Below are 23464 nucleotides of genomic sequence, written 5' to 3'. Positions count from 1 at the left end.
GGCAGGTAAGAATTTTAAAAGACTGCATAAATTCTATACACTTACCACAAATGGCAATGTCCATTCATGGGTGCTCTAGTAACAGCTTTTTCACCTAATGTCTTTCCTGAAAGATAAACGGACTTACACTTAGTACCTTTGTGTGAGTTGGTGGAGGGTAGATTATTGAATTAAATTAGCGGTTTCCAAAGTATGGTCCCAAGACCAAAAGAATCAATTGGAAACTTGTTAGGAAGCAAATTTTTGGCCACATGAGAGACTTACCTGATCACAAACTCTGGGACTCAGCAATGTGTTTTAACGAGCCACTGTGACTGTGATGTATGCTCAAGTTTGAGACTCACTGGACTAAGTGATTTAACCAAGGGCAAAATAAGTCAATCAATCATTATTTAAAAGCATTAACAGAAATTGTTTTGTAATTAATTAACATTTGTTGAGTGCCTTCTAAGTGCCATGTTATGTGAGCCTCTGGGAATAAAAAGTCAAATAAAACACAGTTCTTGAATTCCAAGGGCTTACAGTTCAGTAGATAGCAGGTATATAAACAAACAAATTACACGCAAAAAATTTAAAGCAAGCTAAAAAAGAGCCCAGCCGAGAACAGAGTGAGTAACGCCATGTAAAAGGATAGGGGAAGCTGCCCAGGGAAGTTCTGACCCAATTATTCACAATAAACGAACAGCCTCAGGACATAAATAATTCTCCCAAATCATTTTACTTAGTTTAGAATAACTTTTAATAATGCAATAATTACTTTGGATAAAGGTTTGTCTATTCGCTTGAAAAATCCAAATGCTTGCAACAAAACTGAACCACAGTCTGAAAATCTTTCTAAAAATGTGGCTGTTTTATTTTATACCCATCTCTTTTTACCCTGCTCCTTTTTTTTTTTTTTTTTTTTTTTTTTTTGCCTTGGAAAGAATATTTGACTTGCAAAATGCCCTTCTAAATAGTTGAGATGATCTTTGTAAATCTTTATAAAAGTTATTTTATAAAAGCTCTTCTCCTATTTGTTAATTTGTTAAGGTGGTACTTTATAGCTCTATCCATGAAGAAAGAGAACTACTTTTGTACAAACCTCCATAAACCGAAAAATATTAAAAAGTGAAGTATTTTAATAACTGATACTACATTGCGGACATATTTAAAAGAATCAGTAATTTGCAAATGAATGATTGAAAGGCATAAATACTCTTTTTTTAACCCTCACTGAGGATATGTTTTTATTAATTTTTAGAGAGAGAGGAAGGGAGAGAGAGAAACATCAATGTGAAAGAGAAACCTGCAATCTAAGTATGTTCCCTGACCAAGAATCAATCCAGAAAACTTTTTGGCCTACAGGACTGTGAAAAGCATAAATACTTTTGAATGTACAAACAATACAACCAAATCAGCATTGCAACTATGTTGCCAAATGAAGAAAAACAGCTTTTAGTACACTGCCACAAGCCTAAATGGAGGAGAATCCATCACTCCGAGGCTATAAAAGGAAGCTGGGTAAGTACACAGACTGGATTCACAGCCTCACTCACACAGCCCAAGCCTGAAAGGAAAGATATTTCCCTCACAGAACTGCATTTGATGACCTATTTGAGGCATTTGTGTCCATCACTGAATTTTGGAAATGATAATAATGCCCCTTTAGATACAAGATTCACATTTTATATGTAATACAAGTTATAATTAATCACAGTACTTCAAAAGACGTGCTGCACCATGTATCCCCCACCTGGAGTTTTATGAAAGAATTCTGCACTCTCCAGTAATCAAATCTTCCCTTGGATAGCAATTTCAATATACTATTATGAGAAATACCATTTGGCACTCTCCCTCCCTCGCGCTGAGTCCCAGTGTCCCTCGGTGGCTGCGCTCCACTGTAGTTGTCATCCCCAAGCACTTACTCTGCACACGGAATGATAGCTGGCTGTCTCCACACTTCCACACAGGAAGTTCCTGGGTGTCATCGTCTGTCACATTCATGTCCCTCCTCCTCTCCCTCCTTTCCTTCCCTTCACTCTTCAACTCAAGACTGTTCCTAGACACAGTGGTTTTGAAATATTTCTTAAATGGATGGAAAACGCAATTCTTTTGAATGTATTTCAACATCTAAATGAACACATATGAAGCTTCACTCCTTTGATGCAATTAATTTTTTTCTTGTTTTGAACATCCTATTCCAATCTATGCTCCATTCTTGTCCCCAAATTCCCTCCAGCCTTTCTTTTCCCATTTTCACCATCTCATACATTTACTCAATTAGACTCCTGCTCCATTTTAAAACGGAGACCCCAAGTCATTTTGCCAATGTGAGACCATTACTTCTATGGGAAGACTTCCCCACACCAACGCCCGCCCCCACCATCGCATCCTGCTACACACTCTCCACACCTGCCTTCCTCTTTGTTAACAACTTCTGTCTTTTTCTTTATATGGCGATGATTTGAATAATACTGCCTCTCCCACAAAGCCATAGGTCCCTCTGCAGTCAGAGAACATGTCTCTTTTGCTATCATCAAAACACACAAGACCTAATTCTACCTCAAAACACAGAAGACCTAATGCTCAGGGTAGGAAGGTGATTAAGTAAAAAAAAAAAGTATTTAAAATTGATGAATCTTGGAATAGTTTACATTGATATACTTTGATTTTCTCAGTAGATATGAAAACCAGTTTGTCCTCTTGGTTAAATTTTTGTTTACTTTCGAGTTAATAAATCTCTTCCCTAGAATACCCTTCGTCCATGGCCTGCGAGACGAAGTGCTGTGGAAAAAACCTGCCCCACAAAGCTGATGATGAATATGCAAAGAACAGGAGAGGGAGACCTGCCACCCTCCTCCCACTGAGACAGGATTACAACGCAGAGGTCACCTGGCAAGGAAATCTACTGGTGGGAGAAATGTCATGACAGCAAGTTGGGAAATATCCCCTTCCTGGAAATAAAAATGACAGAAAAAGAGACTGGAAGGAGATGTGAAGTGTCACTGTCTTCCTGCTGGTTCTTCCTCATGCTATCTTAGGCAAGGAGAGCTTGGAAAGGAGAGGATTTTGGAATGAAAGAGGAATTAAAGGAGTTTTTATGTCAAATCATTACCCCGAAGATCACAGAGATGGCAATTAAGGAGCTTTTTGCAAGAAAGGGTTTTGATATCCAGTGAGAGTCAAGGTGAGATACGTAGTATAGACAACTTGACATCCTGTTTTCTTTTTTTTATAGTTGAAAGTATTACAGATGCCCCTTTCCCCGCCTTGACGCCCTTCGCTCGGCATCCGCCCTCGCCCCCGCCCAGGCCTTCTCCTCACTACTGTGTGTGCCCACAGGTCGCGCACACATGCACCTAAGTTCTCCGGTTACTCTCCCCGCCCCACACCCGCCTTCCCTCTGAAACTGGTCCGATTGCTCCATGGTTCTGTATCTATGGACCTATTTTGTTCACCAGTTTATTTTGTTCATTAGATTCCACATATGAGTGAGATCATGTGGTACTTGTCTTTCTCTGACTGCCTTATTTCGCTCAGCATGATCCTCTCCAGGTCCTTCCATGCTGTCCCAAAGGGTACGAGAAAGCTATGGTACATTTACACCATGAAATACCATGCAGCTGGTTGGTTTTCTTTTGTGGTTATTATGGAAAAGTTTAAAAATATGCAAAAGAGAGCAAAGGACAGCACAGAGAACCACCGTATACTCACCACTCAGCTGAAACAATTATCGGCTCAAGGCTCACCTTGTTTTACCAAGAGAAATTTTGAAAAAATATTAAAGTCTGAGAAGCTATTTCTTTGTGGCACTTGGAATTCTATGTTATAAGAAGCAGGAAGGTTATTTCAATTGTGGCAAAAGACTATTGATGAAGACAAGTGTCTTCTGCCTATTACTGTTTCTCAAAAATTACCACTTCGTGTCTCATCTTTCTGTGGTTTTATAACATTAAAAGCTAAAATCTGAGTTTTTCAGTTGCCTATTCTAATATGCGCACATATTTTTAAAGAACATATGCTTTAGTCCTAAAAAAACGTTCTGTCCTTAGACTATGTGTATTTTTCAGCACTAGAATGTACTGAAATAGATTAAACATATTGGTTTTAGCTAAGATAATTTGGCTTTAATTAAAATTCATTAGTGTTTTATTATAGGCAATCATTGTCACTTGAGGACAATCAATCTTTGCAAAATACTTACCAATATTAGCATACTGTTTCTTCTCTTCTGTATCTGTAGATAGCTCATACATGTCTCCATAAGCACGAACAAACCGCCAAATAAACTCTATTTCATCTCTAAACTAAAAAGAAAAGATAGACCTGCATATTAGATTAACTCAGTAACTTCACTAGACTATAAATGTTTTCCACTGCAACATCCAAAAAATTAGGTAGGTAAGCTGGTATTTATACAGGGTGTCCCCCCAAAAAAGTATACACACTGAATAATTATTAATTTCAACGGGTTAAATCTGAAAAGAAAGAAACATCAATTGAGCTATCAGCTGTTAAGTGTGTATATATTTTTTGGAGGAGGGAGACACCCTATAGATGACTGACTCTATTTCTGTACATATAACATTTTAAAGATAAAATATTCATGGCTACAAAATGTGATTTAATATAGTGTTATATTTGAAACTTAAAACTAATTACTACTATAAGACACTCACTTCACACCTGCACAGAAGAGAGAACTGACAGGTGCCAGAATCCATACATTCTCCCTGGGTTGTTGTTCCCTCTTCTCATTGACTTTCTAAGTTACCTACTATCGATATAACGCTTCAGTGAGTATTTCAGATAATATCAGTAAGTTATTACAGATCACATATACTCAAAAGAGCAGACTTTTTTTTTAACCTAAATTACCTAAATATAATCCTGGAGATTTAAAAACTTTTAGACAATGTGTTTAGAGTTGCGAAATTCTCAAAGGTTAGATTTGTTCATGGGAAAGAAAGAGATTTTATTACTCCCTGAGAGACTGCAAACCCTTATTTTGTGGTGGTGGTGGTGGCGGTGATTGTGACAATGGCAGGGATGAGCTTTCCCAACTCAGCCCAACATTAAACAGTGAAAAATGACCACTGGTAGAAGTACATTAAAATGCTGATGGCTATTGTCCTGGCCGGGTGGCTCAGCCGGTCGGAGCATTGTCCTGTACACCAAAAAGGTTGTGGGTTCAATTTCCGTCAGGACACATATCTAGGCTGCGGGTTCCATCCCCGGTCGGGGCACTTACTGATAAATCGATGTTTCTTTCTATCTTCCTCTCTCTCTAAAATCAATAAACATATCATCAGTTGAGGATTAAAAAAAAAATACTGATGGCTGTTAGAACTCTGAGTCAGAAAACTTAAAATGTAGCTTTTCCTCCCCCCACCAAGAGTAGAGTGTGTCTTATTATTTATGTTACATTTATTAAATATAACAAATAAAAATCAAAGTAAATCTGTATATACATATCTCTGGTTCTCATTTTTATAACCTTAGAGCCTAATAAACGCTTATATATACTTTTTAAAATTTATTTATTTATTTATTTATTTAATCCTCCCCTGAGGATATGTTTATTGATTTTAGAGAGGGGAAGAGAAAGAGAGAGGGATCAATGTGGGAGAGAAACAATGATTGGTTGGCTCCTGCACGTGCCAACTGGGGACCGAACCTGCAACCTGGGTATGAGCCCTGACCAGGAATCAAACCTGTGACCTTTCAGTGCACAGACAATGCTCCAACCAATTAATCCACACCGGCCAGGGCTCTTATATATATTATTTAATAAGTTTAGTCATATTATAGAAATATTTTGCATCAGTCATTTAGCTTTTGTAAACTGTGACACAATTGTTATGGTCATAATATGAAAAGGACAGTAGATTAAATCAAAAATTAAAAATACACAAACGTGTTATCAAATATCTCTTACCTTTTCTTTGTAGTCACAAAGTAGTTCAAAACTCTCCACCTTGCCAGATGCGTTCATACGTAAGTTATCTGCCTTCCGAAGAAGGGCATCTAACTTCAATTCCTCAACATGCGTGTTAAGTGGTTTATGAACTGGAAAATTCTGTTCTTCTGTGTCAGTACTAGCTGTAATGTATCTAAAATTGCAGAAATAATCATCAACTCTCCTGACAGTTACACTATAATAGCCAGAGCGATCCCTTTCAATTGCAAGTCAAATTGTTCCACTCCTATGCTGAAACCCTGCAATGGTGCCCCCTTCACTCAGAGAAAAAGTTCAAGTCCTCACAACAGTCTACAAGGCACTATGAGATCTGTCTTCCAGCCTGCATCACTTCTCTGACTTTGGTTTCCTACTGCTCTTAGCACTCATTCAAGTCTACACTGGCCACCTAGCTGTTCCTTAAATATGCCAATCACACTCTGATCTCAGGACCTTCGCTTGCCCTTCCCTCGGAAGAGCATTAACTCATATCCTCCGGCCTTCACGTCTCAGCTCCCAATGTCATCTTCTCAACGTGGCCCATCCAGACCACTCTATTAATCCTGCAGCCTCCACACTCTAACCCACCCACACTCCCTCCACATCCAGTCTCCCTTATCATGCTTGGCATTTCTTTTCTGTAGTATCACCTTCTAATATACCATACAATTTACTATCTATTACTATTAGATTTGCTATTTTTTGTCAGTATCACCCCCAATAGATTGCATGCTCCTTGACAACAGGATTCTTTGTTTTATTAACCGATGTATCAAGTGCCTAGCACAGCATCTGACAGATAGGTGATATGCACTGAATATTGTTGAATGAATGACAGAGTTGTAGGCACTCAGCTGGCACTCAAATACACACACACTCACACTTATAGTTCAAGATGATGTTCTCTTAGCTTAGTTTTTTTAAAAATCCCGCTACCTTCACATTTCCTCTTTTTGGTGGCATACAATAAACAATTGGTTTCATTTATTCAAACCCTGTCCTGTTCTAAAAAGATTTTAAGAAAGTGTGTAAGGATATATAACATACAAGAAAACTAATTAGAAGTAGTAAAAAAAAGATAAAAACAAGGCCAAATGTGAGGTCAATAAAAAAAATACTTATACTTTAAACATCTACATCCTTGCTACAAGGAACACAGCTATCTGTATCTTCCAGCAGCTATGTAGTCACAGTCCCCAGCAACCGCTAACAAAGATACAAATGAATCAAGGTTTTGAGAGAAGTGCAACTATTTCCAATACAAAATAAATTTATTTCAAAATCCTTATAAAGAAGACACTATATGAAATTACACTCAACCTCTTCAACAACATTATTAATGGAAACTTCATTCTTCCTGTTGCCCAAATCAAAACACTTAGTATCATCCTTGATTCCCTTTTTCTCTCCTGAGTAATATCCAGTCTGTTAGAAATTCCTGTTGGTTCTATCTTCAAAATACATCCAGAATATAGCCACTGAAAACTACAACACATTGAAAAAAACTGAAACATCTGTGAAGACACAAATGGAAATCTCATGTCATGGGCGTGAAGACTTAATATTGTCAAAATGTCAATATTACCCAAAGTGATCTATAGATTCAGTGCAATCCTTCTCAAAGTCCCAACGATGTCTTTTGTAAAGACAGAAAAATCCATCCTAAAATTCATATGGAAGATCCTGAGTAGCCAAAACAATCTTGAAAAAGAAGAACAAAGTTGGTGGTCTCACAGTTCCTGATTTAAAAACTTATTATAAAGCTACAGTAATCAAAAGAGTATGTACTGGCATAAAGTCAGGCATATACATCAATGGAATAGAACAGAGAGCCCAGAAATAAAGCCTCACATGTATGTTCAAATGATTTTTGACAAGACTATTTAATGGAGGAAAAAACAGTCTCTTCAACAAATAGTGCTGGGGGTAAATTTTAAAATAAAAATGACATCTTAGCCCAATGACAAATATAGGGAACATTTTGTTATGACAAATAATCGAAAATAATGCAAATTCCTCTCCTTTAAAAAGATTAATTATATTAACTTAAGTATTTTTAATTGCCTATATACACTGTCCATTCATTAGTTACCCTGATAAATATATTTATACACTTTGCATAATATAATAGAAAATCTGAAAAATATTCACTCGTATTAATAAAAATTTTAGAGATACTTTTTAGAGTAAAAATTTTATTTGAACTTTTTAAAATAAAAATTTTGGAAAAATCTGAAAAACATTAACTTTAAAAAATAAAAATAATATACACATTTTTATCTCTGATTTCAGGTCTTTGAATTCCCAGACACATGCATACATAAATGTATATTAAAAGTATTTAGTTAAAATACCTGGTCTCAATATAGTCTACATATTTCTATGACCTGTTTTAACTTATGATTTGATCCTTGTATTAGTAAAAACATCATCTGTCAATAGGATGTGTGGCACGAGAAAGATAGCTAACAAGGCTTATATGAATGAAAATTTCTGAATTTATAAATATAGTAATAATGTACAGGGTGGGACAAACATAGGCTTACAGTTGTGAGTGTGCAAAACAGTTTACTCCTGTATTATTTATTAATTATTGTATTATTTGCCATACAAACAACTGAAAACCTACTTTTGCCCCATCCTGTAGATTATATAGGAATACTATCTCTATTGATGAGACTAGGAGAAAAGATGTTAAACTCTCAAAAAATGTAATATGTTTAGAAGACCTATATATCAAAGCTTGATGTTTTCATACCACAAATGTATTACAACAGTCACTCAGAAATTTAGGACTAGTCAATCTATTAAGTACTAAATCTGTTAAAAGCCTGAAATACATGAATAATCTTTGACTTCCATATTCCAATAACGTTAATGAACTATTTTTCAGAAAACACAGAAATTAATATTAATTATAGACTACAACATAGAAATCTTTTCCAGAAAATGCGGTGAAGCTTAGTAAGGGAGGAGACTTCTGCGAGAACTGAGCAGTGATTTCTACAGACTATAGAGTATGCCTGGTAGGAAAACTGATTTGAGCTGTCCAAGAGAGGGAAAATCTGAGGTGACCTTATGTTAGGAATTTCAGTAGGTGAAGATATGTCTTCATCTTGAGATGAGTTAGCAATATTTTCATCCTCAAAGGAATCTGAGATAACTTCATTTAGAATTGGGATAGTAAGTCTCCTACTGTGTTTACGAAACGAAGACAATCCAACATTACGAGGAAAAGTAGTTATACTTTGAGAGGGATGCTGTTGAGAACCATAATGAAGGGAATCTTTCCTTGGTTGGCTTCTTTCTTGAGAATCCGTGCCAAATTCATTTTGTTGATAAGTACAGGAAATGAAAGGTGCAAGAGAAAGGTAGGTTGCAGTGCTTTGTCGATGGCTGTCTCTAGCACCAGGGTTCTGAATGCCTGAGGAATTAACTTTTGTTTCAAAATTCATAAAATGTTTAATGTTATACTCAGGAGAACAAGAGATGATATATTTTTCAGCATCAGCAATGCTTGAGTTTTTAGAAACTATTTCAATTTCATTTGGATCAAATATGTTCTCACTACCTGACTGAAGATCAAAAAACATAGTACTTTCATAACAGGAAATTATACTTAGTTTAGGGGTAGATAAATGTTTCCGGGATCTAGAACCAAAGTGTTCTGAGGCAGATTTGAAATCGACAGGGCTGCTTTTTTCTTCAGAATCAAAGTTAGCTCTGCTTTGTTGACGCTGAAGGGAAGCAGCGCTTTTCGGAAATTTACCAAATAAAGAATATCTTTTTCCAGAGGGAGATAAGCAAGGAGGTGTATCCAATGCAGAAGATAACTTCTTATTTCCTTTAGATAAACTGACTCTCCGCACGGAAGGACAGCTTGTTTGAAGATCAGGATATACACCCGATTGTGTAACACAAGAGGTTCCATGGCGCCAGGGGTCTGAAGTAACTTGATGTTCAGGATAACTTGGTCGGAAGTTCCCGTCCTCTTTGCAGCAGCTAGAGTGAGAAAAGTGTTAGGTGAGGAAAGATAGGGGGCAGGGGTGGGAACCTCCCAGCCTCCAGAAGACTATCCGCCACCTTATCAATATGGAAACAACAGGGAATGAGACAATTATGGCAGCTAAAGTAGATGGTCACAGGGAAGTACCCAAAAGAATGCCTCCGTCTAAAAGACTGTCTCTAATGACCTGCACGGACCTGCCCAGGCTATGAAACCTTGGGGGGATAAGCTGAGAGACTCAGGGAAGCAGGCAGAAAGATCAGGGGAAACACATGAGAGAGCACCGGAATGAAAGGATCCCCTGAAAGAAAAGGTAGAACTTTCCATTTAAAAAATAATAAGCCATAATATCTGTTTGAGACTATTAAACTACCCTAATGAAAGGAGTTAAGTAGAATAAATGTATACCCTGTTGACCAATGCATTTTAAAACATTAACAATAGATGAAAGAGAACCTCTCTGAAGAGTACTTAGATAAATGTCCAGATATTCCAGACATTCAGTTATAGTGGGAAACTAAAGGAAGCAGTAAAGCTTGGTTTATATATATCTATCAATGAGCTTTAGCACATGAAACATATAGAGAGGAGTTTTTTTTTTTAAAAGCTTACCTTATGCATTTTCCCATACTAAATCTAATCAAAAATAAATCTTTCTCTTCCTTTCTAAGCCATCATCTTTAAGCCATAAAATGCCCTGTGAAGGTGGAACAGGTCAGGAGACTGAATGTTTAAGCTGTGTGTGGGATTAACATGGCAATAACACAGAATGTGATGACAGAAGACTCTAGAATCTAATGACATCAGTTGAGAATAAAACTGTCCTGTGGCTCACCTTTCTGAAAAGCTCCAATTCACGTGACTGTGGAATGTGTATTCTAACTTCGTTATGTTTAAGGAGTCATCCAACAAATCAAGGGATGAGAGAACAGCAAAATGAAGGCCCTGACATATATGATATCTGCATGACCATTTACCTGTGACTGTCTCTCGGTGGCTGCCCTTCAGACTCCTGGCCTACTAACTCATTCATCTTTCACTTGAACACGCTTTACCCCAGGTTTTACACCATCCAGTAATATGGAAAAGTGACTGTTATAAAATTTGATCTGAAGATATATTGAGAAGGTAAAAAAGCCTATGCAGCAAATGCTACCACCCCCTGAATGAAACAAGCTGCATCTACCTTGGCAATAAAGTGTTCCATCTGATTGCATGGGCCACATGCATAAGACTATGGAGACCTGCTGAGCCTGTTTAAAACCCCTTGAAACAACTTTGTACCCATTTAAAGGCAAGGTTAACAGAACTGTTAGAAAACAAATATTGTCTTCTGCTTTTCCAAGCCAACTTGAAGCACTGTCCACATAATAGCTTTATATGTATAGCCACTTATGACATACAACACTCTCTGAATTATGTTTCCTTTTACTTCTCAATATCCTAAATACTCTACTACTATCTCCTGTTGTTTTTTTAAATATATCTTTATTGATTTCAGAGACAGGAAGGGAGAGGGAGAGAGAGAGCTAGAAACATCAATGATGACAGAGTCATTGATCGGCTGCAGCCCACAACCCGGGCATGTGCCCTGACCGGGAATCGAACTCTGATCGCCTGGATCCTAGGTCGACGCTTAACCGCTGAGCCACGCCCGGCCGGGCTATCTCCTGTTTTTGTTTCATTCCTAACAACCTTCTTTGGGAAACCCTTGAACAAATTCCTTTCCAGGGGCCTAAAGCTCTCTAATTCTCACCATACAATTGTCAGTTTATAATTTGATTTTACCCTCTAAACAAGCTAATAAATTAATGTTACTGTTCCATGGATGCTGAAGACACACTATTCTTGGGTCAGAGACAGAGGACTTTATTACAGCATATCAAGCAGTGTGAGCACCAGCATGTTTGTGTTGGCTCTCCTTGACCCCAGGTCCCACAGGGCAATACAGAGGTCCCAGAAACTCTTACATTCGCAGTGAGTTGTGTTACAAAGAAAGGGACACCGAGCTTAGGGAATCTACCACTTTTACAGCAAGGAGTGAGTAAATCTGCTAAACTTGTTGTTGTTCCCAGAGAAAAACATTCCCTCATTCCTCAAGGTTTCTCACCACAACCCTGAGAAATGGCCATGATAAGGGATGGTCATGTAGGCCTTACACAAAAATTGACTCAAAATGGATCACAGGCCTAAATATAAAAAATACAAAACTATAAATCTCCTAGAAGATAACACTGGAGAAAACCTAGATAAATTTGGGTATGGCAATGACTTTTTCGATGCAACACCAAAGGCATGATTTATGAAAGAAATAATTGATAAGCTTCTGCTCTGCGAAAGACAATGTCAAGGGAATGAAAAGCCACAGATTGGGAGAAAATATTTTCAAAATACATATTTGAAAAGGGATTGTTATCCAAAACATACAAAAACTCTGAAAACTCAACAATGAGAAGATGAACAACCTGATTTAAAAATGGGCCAAGGACCTTAAGAGACACCTCACCAAGGAAGATATACAGATGGCGAATAAGCATATGAAAAGATGCTCCACATCATAAGTTATCAAAGAAATGCAAATTAAAACCATGAGATACACTACATGCCTATAAGAATGGTCAAAATCCAGAACCCTGACAACACCCAATGCTGGTGAGGATGTGGAGCAACAGGAATGCTCATTCATTGTTGGGAATGCAAAATGATTCACCTTAGAAGGAAGACAGCTACTCTGGAAGATAGTTTAGAGGTTTCTTACAAAACTAAACATACTCTTACCATACAATCCAGCAATCATGTCCTTGGTATTTACCCAAATGAGACGAAAACTTATGTCCACTTAAAAATCTGCAACTGTCTTCATAACTACCAACACTTGGAAGCAACCATGATGTCCTTCAGTAGGTGAATAAACTGTAGTATATCCAGACAATGGAATACTATTCAGCACTAAAAAGAAATGAACTGTTAAGCCATAAAAAGATATGGAAGAAACTTAAATGCATATTATGAAGTAAAGGAAGTCAATCTGAAAAGGCTACATATTGTATGATTCCAACTACATGACATTCTGAAAAAGGTGAAACGATGGAGACAGCCAAAGGATCAGTGGTTGCCAGGGTTTGAGGGGAAAGAGGGATGAACAGGCAGAACAGTGACAATACTCTGTATGATACCGTAATGATGGGCTCACGTCACTAAACATTTGTCCAAATCCATGGAATGTACACCACCAAAAGTAGACCAGAATGTGAACTATGGACTTTGAATGATTATGATGTGTCAATGCAGGTTCGTGGGAATGGACAATGGTAAGGTTATGCATGTGTGGGGTTAGAGAGTATATGGGAAACCTCTATGTTTCTCTCAACTTTTCTGTGAACCTAACACTGCTCCAAAAATGTGAAGTCTCAATTTTTTAAAAAATCAAGAGAAAAAAAAAAGAGTGCTCAAGGCCTTACATTCTTGGGATACCTAGCAAGATGTGTAAGAGAGTAAGAAGCCCAAGGAACCACGTCAATCTATTATTTCTCTGTGTTGTGAGATGGTTGTCTATTGTTCCTAAGTCACACTAAGATCCATCAGTGCCTTTTCTGAAAGGACATCTTCTGCATATTAAAACAACAGCTTATATAATGTATAGAAAGTTTCTATAAGAAATTTCTCTTTCCAAATTGGGCCAGCTTGTTGCTTAATAGTTCCACCTAAAGCCTCTAGAAGCAGCACTGGCCCACTGAGCTACCCCAAAGGAAACAATGAAGTTAGGACTAGATCTCAGGGCTGACAAATATTTCTGTCCAAAGGAGGTAATAAACAAGGTCAGATCACTCTACTCCCGCCCCACTGAAGTAAATCCATAATTATCAATTTTTTAGAAAAGTGTTTAGGTGTGTTTGGGGGATAGGGAAGAGATCCAGATCTGCCTAGACATTCGAAAGGAAAAGAATGTCACACGCTATATACTATGGGTATTATGAAGTTCTTCAATTAATTTCTCTGGATAGAGTACTTATCTAAAGCTCTAGTCCTAAAATTGCCCCTCATTGGTTATTTTTAAGAAAAAGATAATTAGATTTAGCCCCAAAGAAATTATTAACCCCTCATAATGGCATGCACCTAAAACTTCTCCTTCAGCCCATTCCCAATTCTTATATTCTATCAGTTGCATGATCCCAGGCACCTTCTGTGTTCATTATGTCCCATGGTCACCTAAACCTCCTTTTTTTACCTCAGTTACTCTATTCTCACTGAGACCAATACTCTAGCATGATATATCTCACTATGTCCCATGAACGTTGTTTACCTGTAATCGTAACTGCCACTAATTAAAACTATAATTTCATAATCATATCTTAGCAGAAGTTTAGAAAATCCTCTAGAACAAAGCTTCTCAAACTCTAGGGTATATCAGAGTCATCAGGAGAGCATGTTAAAATGCAGATTCCTGGGCACTGCTCCCAGAGGTTTGATTTACTAGGTCTGCGGTGAATCTGGGAACGTGCATCTCCCAGACTAGATGGGATGTTGATGCTTCTGGTCCATAGACCACACTTTAAGTAGCTCTGTTCTAGAACATCTGGGTAATGAATAATCCCTGAGTAAAAGTTAGAAGGGCCTTTCAACACCTCACAGAAGCCTCCTCTGTGATATCAGGACTGAATACCCCTTCTCTGGGTACCTAGATAATAAGTCCCTAAGGAACCTAGATTATACCTGGGGAGGAGGGGGAAGGCAGAACCCTGAATGCGACTGAGTCTTTAACGCAAAAAGACTAGCTCTAAACTAGAACTGACTGAGTTCATTTGGATTGACAAATTCAAGCTTTCCCACATTAACCAAAACAGAGCCAGTGAGCTGAATTCAGTTACGGAGTAATGTGCTTTTACACCTTTAGCTGATGTGAGTGTAGTGAATGTAAATCATTCAACCTATTACACTAATTACAGTTATTTGTACAAATGGCTTACTAGATATACCCAATTACACAAAGTAACAACAATGTTCATCACTAAATTAGCACCGAAGTTAACTTGTATTTTTTTTCATTATAACATTAAACTCTATCCACATACAGTTCACTGTTGGTAGTTTGCTGTTCAGATAGCATGGTTATCCTTATGTGACTTGAAAGGTAAAAAAGTACTTCTTGGGGATCACCAAACAATATAGGCTGTCTCTGGAATTTCCCTATCTACTATTATTAGTTCCTTTTGAAAGAAAGAAGGTTAATTAATTCACTGGATAATAGTTACCAAATGCAGTCTATAGTCAATATAAAGAAACAGTACATGGTCAAGGGTTTGAACTGATCCAATAACAAACTACAAGTGGTTTTAAAAACAACAGGAACAAAAAAGTTCATATTTTAGGTCACCCAGTACAGATGTGTTCCAGCAGCATTGGATATGAGGAGCACAGCAGTGAAAACACGGGGTCCCTGCCCTAAAGAATTTCAGGCTACGTCATATTCACTAGCACGTCCTTCCTTCCTTGGCTATTTTACTCCTCAAAAACACTACTCAGGCACAATTTCCATATTCATAAAGTAGCTGTTTTTCCCCGTAAGAGAATATTATTTATGTTCTTGGTTTTAGAATTCAGTGAATTACCCCATGTGAGGATGAAAGTGAATCACGTGTACATTCTCGAACCTTTTTAGGTCTACACTGCCCAATCCAGCACCCACTAGTCCCATGTGGCTATTTAAATTTAATTACAATTAAATAAAATTTAAAAATCAGCTCCTCGGTTATACTAGCTATACTTCGGGTGGCTGCTACCTTGCACAGCACACATTTAGAACATTTCCATCATCACAAAGGTTCTATCGGGCTGCCCTTACTGGACCATTTCATATAAGGGGTCACACAGTGGCCACACATAAAAACAGATGACAAATTTTGGCAAACAAGTGCTGTCTTTTTCAATACTCACATGATGCCACCTGGCCCTAGTAAAGTACTTATGTCCTTTTTGTCCATGTGGTCTATACTAGCTTAAATACTGAACTCTACGGAATATGGTTTTAATTGTAATATAAGCCAAAATAATCGCTTTTTTGTGTCTTGTTTGTAGCAGAACACAGGAGTGGGCAAGATAGGTTTATAGTTGTGAGTGCCTGAAGCACAGTTTATGCCTGTATTATTTATGCTTTTTAACCTGCTTCTGCCCACCCCTGTGTGCGTGGGAATGTATAAAAGTACCGAAGTAACAGCAACAATACAACAGCCGATTGAACACGGGAAGCATCTTGAAGAAACTTACCCGCCTTCGCTTTCCGCCTCCTCGGAGCTGCTGGTTCCCGAGCCCCGAGCTGGGCCCCGCCTCTGCCCCGCGCGCCGAGGACCCGCCCCGCGAGCGGCTGTCCGTCCCCCGAGTGCCCGCCGCACGCGCGCCTCCAGCTTCGGGACGGCCTCCCGAAGGGCTCTGATCTCCCCCCTCAGGTCTTCCACGCTCGTCAGCAGCGCGTTCAGCTTCTCCAGGATCTGAAGCTGCCTTCCCCGGGAGACCGCGGCCGGTCCGCGGTCCGCAGGCGCCTCGCCTCCCAGAGTCGCGGACGCGGACGCACGGCCCAGGGGGAGCGGCTGAGGGAGAGTCGGCGCGGCCCGCGGGCCACGGGCCCGGCGGCACCAGAGCAGCAGGCCGATCCCAGCAGTTCCCCCCAGGACGCCGAGCATCAGTTCTCTGTTTGCGCAACGAGGCATTTCTCGTTTTTTGTTTCTAAAATCGAAAAGCATGCATGTGAATGAAGGTTGCTTCTGTCTCTGCCCCAGCCCGTCGGGCTCAGACTGACGGCTGAGGGGCCCCGGACATTTCTTTTTCTAGAAACGACTTTTCTGCCGACACTATTACAAAGGCCCCCATTTACCCCCCCGGCCCCCTTCCCTCTGGCCGTCAGCACAGGGCTGTCTGGGCCTGCGTGACCCACGGGGTCCTCTGGCTAACCCCTCACCTTCTTTCAGGGCCCCCCGGCCCCCCGGCCCTCCAGCCCCCCTCCGCGGCTGCAGTCTGCTCCCCGCACCAGCGCCCCTGGCTGTCTTCTGTTCATTAGATCCCACAGATAAGACCACACGGTATTTGCCCCAAAAGGAATTTCTACATTAAAATTTCTTTGTAGAAAGTCATGAAAAATTAACTTCAGAAAACATCCTTTAACTTTTATGTTCCAGTTTAAATTAACCTTTAGGTAAAAATATGCTTTACTAAGTTGATTACAATGCTCTCAGAGACATCTACCGCATGCTTCCCCTAAGGCAGCAGGTTCTGAGGGGAAAGCACGTAAAATAGACCACTGACCACGTCAGGGGAGCGCGGCACGGCGGGGGCACGGCGGGGGCACGGCGGGGGCACGGCGGGGGCACGGCGGGGGCAGGCTGAGGGTCACCTCCCGGGGGCTGCTGGGGTCCGTGCCGGGCGCGGCGGCGACCGGGGCAGCCTGACGCCCGCGGGTGAACTCGGGTTTCAGGGGATGTCACGATTTTCACGATTCCCCACTTTCCCTTCCTTTGCAATTCAGGGCTCTCCGGTTCTGCCTCATTTGCATGTTCGTCGCGCTCAACACCCGGCCTCCGTTTTGTGTAAAACGAGAGAAAACCCGCGTCTGTTTCGGGCAAAGCGGAAACTTCTGTCGGGCGGCTGCGGGCGCCGCCGGGCCGGGCGCGTCGGCGGGAAGGCGCCCCCCACGCCCCGCGCCGCTCCCCGCGCCCTCCGCCCCCAGAACGGCCCGAGCTGCGGCCCCGGGCGCGACCCGGAAGCGCTTCCCCCGCTTCGCCCCCGCCGCGTCCGGTCCCGGCCGCCCGCCGCCCGCCGCCCGCACCTGTGCTCGCCGCGCGCTGTTCTGCCCTCGGCGCCTGGGCACCGGGCACGGGGCACCCGGCACCTGCGGGGGCGGCTGGGAGCCAGTGGCCGGCGGAGGGTTGTCCCGCAGCCCGGGGCCCTGAGGTCCCGCGCCCCGGCCGCCGCGCCCGGGCCGCAGAGCGGAGGCGCCGGGGGAGGAGCCCGCGGCCCCGCGCCCTCGGGCCCCGCCCCCCGCGCGGCCCGGAGCTCACCTGGGGCGGCGCGCGGCACCCGGCCCCGCGGGACACCGCGCCCCGCCCCGGGCCCCGCCGCGCCCCGCCCCCGGCCCCGCGGGAGACCGCGCCCCCGGCCCCGCGGGACACCGAGCCCCCGCCCCGGGCCCCGCCGCGCCCCGCCCCCGGCCCCGCGGGAGACCGCGCCCCCGCCCCCGGCCCCGCGGGAGACCGCGCCCCCGCCCCGGGCCCCGCCGCGCCCCGCCCCCGGCCCCGCGAGACACCGCGCCCCCGCCCCGGGCCCCGCGGGAGACCGCGCCCCCGGCCCCGCGGGACACCGAGCCCCCGCCCCCGGCCCCGCCCCGCCCCCTGCCCCGGGGTCACCCGCGCTTCCCCCTCTCTAGGCGCAGCCGCGCGGGGCGGTCGCAGGGGTGGCCCCTCGCAGGCCGGCCGAGCTCCCGCACGCCCCTGAAGCTGCGGCTCCCCCGGGAGGACGGGGCTCGCGTGGGCGTCGCGCTCCCGGCCGTGGGCGCCCCGCGTTCCTGCTCCGCGCCGGGCCCTGCGCCCCGCGGGCCCCCCGAGGCCAGCGAGCCTGCGCCCCGCGGCGCCTGCACACCCGCCGCAGGGAAGCGGTGAGAACAGCCCTGCGGAGCCGCGCGTGCCCTCCCCAGGAGCGTGGCCCTTGGCGCGACAGCGTTGTTTCATTCCTGGGAGTCTGCCCGAGTGGCTTTATTCCCAGGGGGCAATGGAGTGACCGAGTTGCTTTTAGCTCTGTAATAGTTGCCAAATGCTCTACAGCGAGCTGTTCTTACAGCCCCGTGTCGTGTAGTTATTTCCAAATCCTTTGATCACCTGTCAGCTTAGCCCGTTTAGCTAGGAGGCCATCGAGGGTCTTGCCCTTATTCCTCCAGAAGGTTTACCCTTCTTTCTGTGCTAGAAATTGGATCTGGGTTTTACTTTAAAGCTCAGGAATTGGTGATAATCAGATATTACAATTTATATTACGTTACATCTTCTAATTGACAACCTGAATTTCTTCATTTGTAAACAGGGCTGGCTCATAAATATAACACCCTGTCATCGCCAACTCCCACCTCAAAACAATAAAGTATACCTTCTTTTCCAGATGGGGTTAAGGGCGCTTTTTACAGCTAAATAACGGAAGAACTCATTTTAAAATTAAGAACACATTAAGAGAGAGTCGGAAAGCAAGGGGAGGGCCCAGTCCGCCTGTGCAAAGAGCAGGGTGGAGGGAGGAGCCAGCCAGGCAGGACTGAAGCTCCAAACTGTGTGAACCATGAGTGAGTCTGCTTCATTCTTTACATGAATAATTATAATTTATCTTCCCAATAATCCATTGAGGTAAAAAAAAAAAAAAAAAAAGTTACAGGCAAGGAAACCGAGGCTTAGAGAAGTGGAGAAGCTTGTCCCAGGCCACGCAGGTCTAGAAACCCTCTTGCACCCCCTGGGAGTCAGGCTTTACTTCCTGTCACAGGACTTTGGAGGGGACTCTTCATAGCACTTTTCATAAGCACATCATAGCCCTTCTCACGTGTATCGTCGTCTCCATCTCCCACTTCAGTTATTTCCCGTTCATCTGTCACTGCTCCTGTTACAGGAGGGACTGAATCCCCAGGCTGGAGCACTTACCCCATGGAGGGCTTTTCTGCAGGGTTTACGGTTATCTCTAAGCCACAGGTATACAATTATTGTGGGTCTATCACATTCAGGTTAGGCTTAGAATACAGTTTGGGGAAATGAGGAAAAATAATACTGTGTGTAATAGAAACATTTTTTAAAAATTTTCCCTAGAACACAAGAAAATGACCCAGAAATTTGAAAAATAACTATGACTAAATTGGACCTTCCAAGCCAAAAATGCTTTCTTTGAAAAATGCATGAGGATAAGTTTATTAAATGTTTCCATAACACTAAGCGATTAGTGGAAGAAATTATTAATCACTTAAACACAAGAAAATAGTTGACCCAAAATGCCTGCACTGAATCAATCAGAAACAGTATTTTAGAAAGATATGCATGAAAGAAAAGTTAGCAACAATATTTATATAATGCTACTTAGCAATCCAGTGTTGAATCAATTTATTAAAAAGACATAACTACCTCATCAAAATACAGAATTCTTATTAGAAACTTTTTGTTTTCCTGGAAAAAATTAGTTTTTGTACAGAAACAGTCATTTTCAGAAAGACATATATCTTGCTTAGTTGATACTAACCTTATACGATGATTATCAGCAGTCTTTTTGTGACACTTCAAGATAGGTGTAGCTTCTTCAGAACTGGCAGGAGATTTTATGTCACATTCTTACACTGATTTTCTGTAATCAGCTTGTTCAAACAGCAGCTTCGGATGGATACACTCTAAAATGGAAATCGAGATTCAGAGCAGAGGAATTCTGCCCCTCCTTTCTGCATTCTTGCTTCATCTTGACAGAGAACGTTCAAGGGCATCCTTGACCATATATATGTCACCTTCACAAGTCAAGGCCAGTTTCATTGTTTGCAATGGATTAAAAATAAAGTTGAATGTTCTGTCAGTTAGATAAAATGTTTTTACAACAGTGAAGTATTGTAAGAACTACCCATTTAGCCACAGGGCTCTTTGACTTTCTCACCTGAAGCAAAACAACTCTTCCAATGCTCCTTAAAGAAAAGAGAGAGAGAGAGACCATTCTGACAGCAGTGATATTTTCTCTCTCTCTTAATGGAAACCTCCCATTTTTTCAAACAGAAGGGTGTTAAGAGGAACTTTTCTTCTGGACATAATGACTGGCCAGTCACTCGTGGTACACAAGGCACAGCTGAAAGGGTGTCTGTATTTCATTAATGAAAGACTATTAACAAACTACTCAAATAATTCAGATATTTACATACAGAAAGGCAATAATATTTTACAGAGTGATGACAGCTTACATGATTTTCACTAAGTAATTGTGAGAATATAACTTTAGACGTAAAGCCAGTTTCATCATTTGCCTTTGCTAAATGTTTGCGATTATACAGCTATGACCATAATTAGGTATCATTATTTTTCCGTGTTTTTAAGATGTGGACTCTGTAAAGATCTTTCATTATGATAATATGTTGTGGCTTCAAAGGTATCAATTGTCTAAATAAAAATGCAAATTTCGGTTGGTCCAGACAATTTAAAATACTTTGATACCACCAATTACTCTTCTATAATCCTGCCTCCCCTCTACTACCTTATCTCACACTCTTCAGTACCAAAAACCTGAAAAGGAATTTGGCAAGCAGAGACCACTGTGACAATGGATTGATCTGGGTGATGACGACAAACCTGTTGGCCAACTACTAAAGAGCAGGTGCTGCTCACATGATGATCACCTCATTCCAGGCCACAAAGGCTTTCTAGAACACCTGGGCTCTGAGAGCTGCCAGACAGGACCCAGAGCAGAGTACCTCTGTGGAAAGAGGTTGAAGGAGCTGGGACCGTTTCCTCTAATGCTGAGAGAAAGTGAACTATTTTCTTACTGCTCTCTCTCTCTCTTTGGCAAGAGAAATTGCAAGGAGAATCCCTAATGAAGTATCCAGTTTCCAGAAACAGAATTTCATTGCTCTTTTTTCAACATGGCCTTTGAATTCCATTTTGCATAAAAGACCAAAGGTGAATAATGAACAGATTCAACAGTAGTTCTTCTGGACTAAAGCTGCCTGATCTCATTTTCATTTTAGAATTCAGCATATCGTCACCTACACTGCTACAGGCAATGTTTCTCAAAGGGTGGTCATGCAATAGCAATTAAGGATAATATTTTGAAATGGAAATTCCTGGGCCCCATCTCAGAACTAAGAACCTCACACTTTGGTGGTCAGAGAATCTTCATAATCAGCAAGCCACCCAGTTGATTTATATGCACATAAATATCCCAGTCTTTCAGTTTGCCATCTTAATTACAAATGCTACCTAAAAGATTTAGTGGGCCTTGCAAAGCAGAAACCAGTAACACTAAAACATTTTAAAGTACATATGTATTTTCAAAGATGTTCAAACACTGGATAGTGGAATTTTGAAAGGAACATAATCAAACAAGAGGGTTTATAGGGAGAGCTAGGGGTTATGGAAATTATCGCTTTCTATGTAATCACAAGAACCCTACCAGAAGAACTCTGTTTATAGTAAAGCTCTGTGGTTCTAAGTTCCTCTCCCTTTAACTTTCTTTTCCCTTCTATAAATAGCTCTCCCTCTTGGCATTCAGGCCAGTGTGTGCACGTGGCTTGCTGTGTCTGCATGCATGGGATTGCAATCCATTTTCCTGAATAAATCATTTTATTAATAAATCCTTTTTGCTGATAAAACAGAGCCGATATTTTTTTCAGTCAACAAGCCTAAACATCTGGGTTCACTCTTTGAATAGCAATTTAGTTTCAGCAAAACAGCATCAATTATCATTAAATTTGTATTATGACCTTCAATTATGTGGGTATTGTTTATATTTATGTTTCTTCCTATATAGTTATAAAGGTATAGCCAAATGCAGGTTAGGCTGCCTGCAGCAACGAAAGCCAAGCTGATGAGACAAGTGCTGGTGAGAAGGAAAGCAGTTTATTCAAGTGCTGGCCACCTGAGAAGATGGGGAACTCTCATTGCAAAGCCCATTTTAACATCTCAGGGCAGGCAGGGGTTTTTATCAGAAGGAAGAGGGAAAGCAGAACAAAGAAATCAAGGGGAGCCCGGCCAGGAGTGGCTCAGCGGTTGAGCAGTGATCTAGGATCCAGGAGATAGAGGGTCTATTCCCGATCAGGGCACATGCCCGGGTTGTGGGCTCAATCCCCAGTTGGGGGGGGGGGCACATGCAGGAAGCAGCCAATGAATGACGACTCATCATTGATGTTTCTATCTCTCTCTTGCCCTCTCCCTTCCTCTCTCTGAAATCAATAAAGATATATTTTTTAAAAAAGAAAAGAATCAAGGGGAGGGGAGTTGAAAGTTCTCTACATGCAAGTAAGCAGAGTCCATTCTGATGACTATCTTGAAACTGGTCAAGCTGAGGTCTGATTTTTGTGGTTGGAGTCAGCAAGTGTCCCAGAGACAGAATGTCTGATTGCTGGAGTTAGCCTCTTCCCCAAAGCAAGTTTCTGTAATATACTCAAAGGGTTGTTATCGATTTTTGGCAGGCATGACAAACCAGGCCTTTGTTTTTAAGCATAAATCTTGATCTCTGATTTGGGGAGAAGCATTGTTCATTATATGTTATTTAATCAAGAAGGTTATTTTGTTGGATAACATAAGATTTCATGTGTCCTCTGTAAGAAAGGGACATCAAACATAAGGACTTTATATACCTATTTTATGTTTGTACCTATTTAAGAAACATTATAATAGAAATAAGTCAACATAGGGATTCTACTTATTTTTTTTTAAAACAGGTTCATATATTACTAAAGTATGAGGAACTCTAATGAGAGCATTACATACTAAGAATATGAATCTGTTCTGTTATTTGATACTAAGAAAAAAACCTTGGTATTA

At 41.6% G+C, this 23464-nt stretch overlaps 1 protein-coding gene across 3 annotated transcripts in view; it reads right to left on the bottom strand.

The window, feature by feature from the left end:
• Positions 1–17812, bottom strand: part of RMDN2 (regulator of microtubule dynamics 2) — a 35389-nt gene extending 17577 nt beyond the window's left edge. The window contains exons 1-5 of one of the 3 annotated variants that reach the window (XM_087823481.1): positions 17761–17812; positions 16209–16664; positions 5918–6092; positions 4184–4286; positions 46–106 (exon numbers count right to left, since the gene is read on the bottom strand). In XM_087823481.1, coding sequence (XP_087679607.1) covers positions 46–106; positions 4184–4286; positions 5918–6092; positions 16209–16648 — 779 coding nt within the window. In that variant the 5' untranslated portion in view covers positions 16649–16664; positions 17761–17812. Of the gene's footprint in view, positions 1–45; positions 107–4183; positions 4287–5917; positions 6093–9013; positions 9625–16208; positions 16742–17760 lie in introns of those variants that run through there. The other 2 variants (XM_087823482.1, XM_087823480.1) reach the window with 2 other exon arrangements.
• Between the last annotated feature and the right edge of the window lie 5652 nt (positions 17813–23464).

This window comes from Miniopterus natalensis, chromosome 13 (assembly GCF_054644295.1).
Source record: "Miniopterus natalensis isolate mMinNat1 chromosome 13, mMinNat1.hap1, whole genome shotgun sequence".
Taxonomy (NCBI): Eukaryota; Metazoa; Chordata; class Mammalia; order Chiroptera; family Miniopteridae; genus Miniopterus; species Miniopterus natalensis.
Note: the sequence above shows the minus strand (reverse complement) of the source record. Positions and strands in the feature narration are given on the sequence as shown.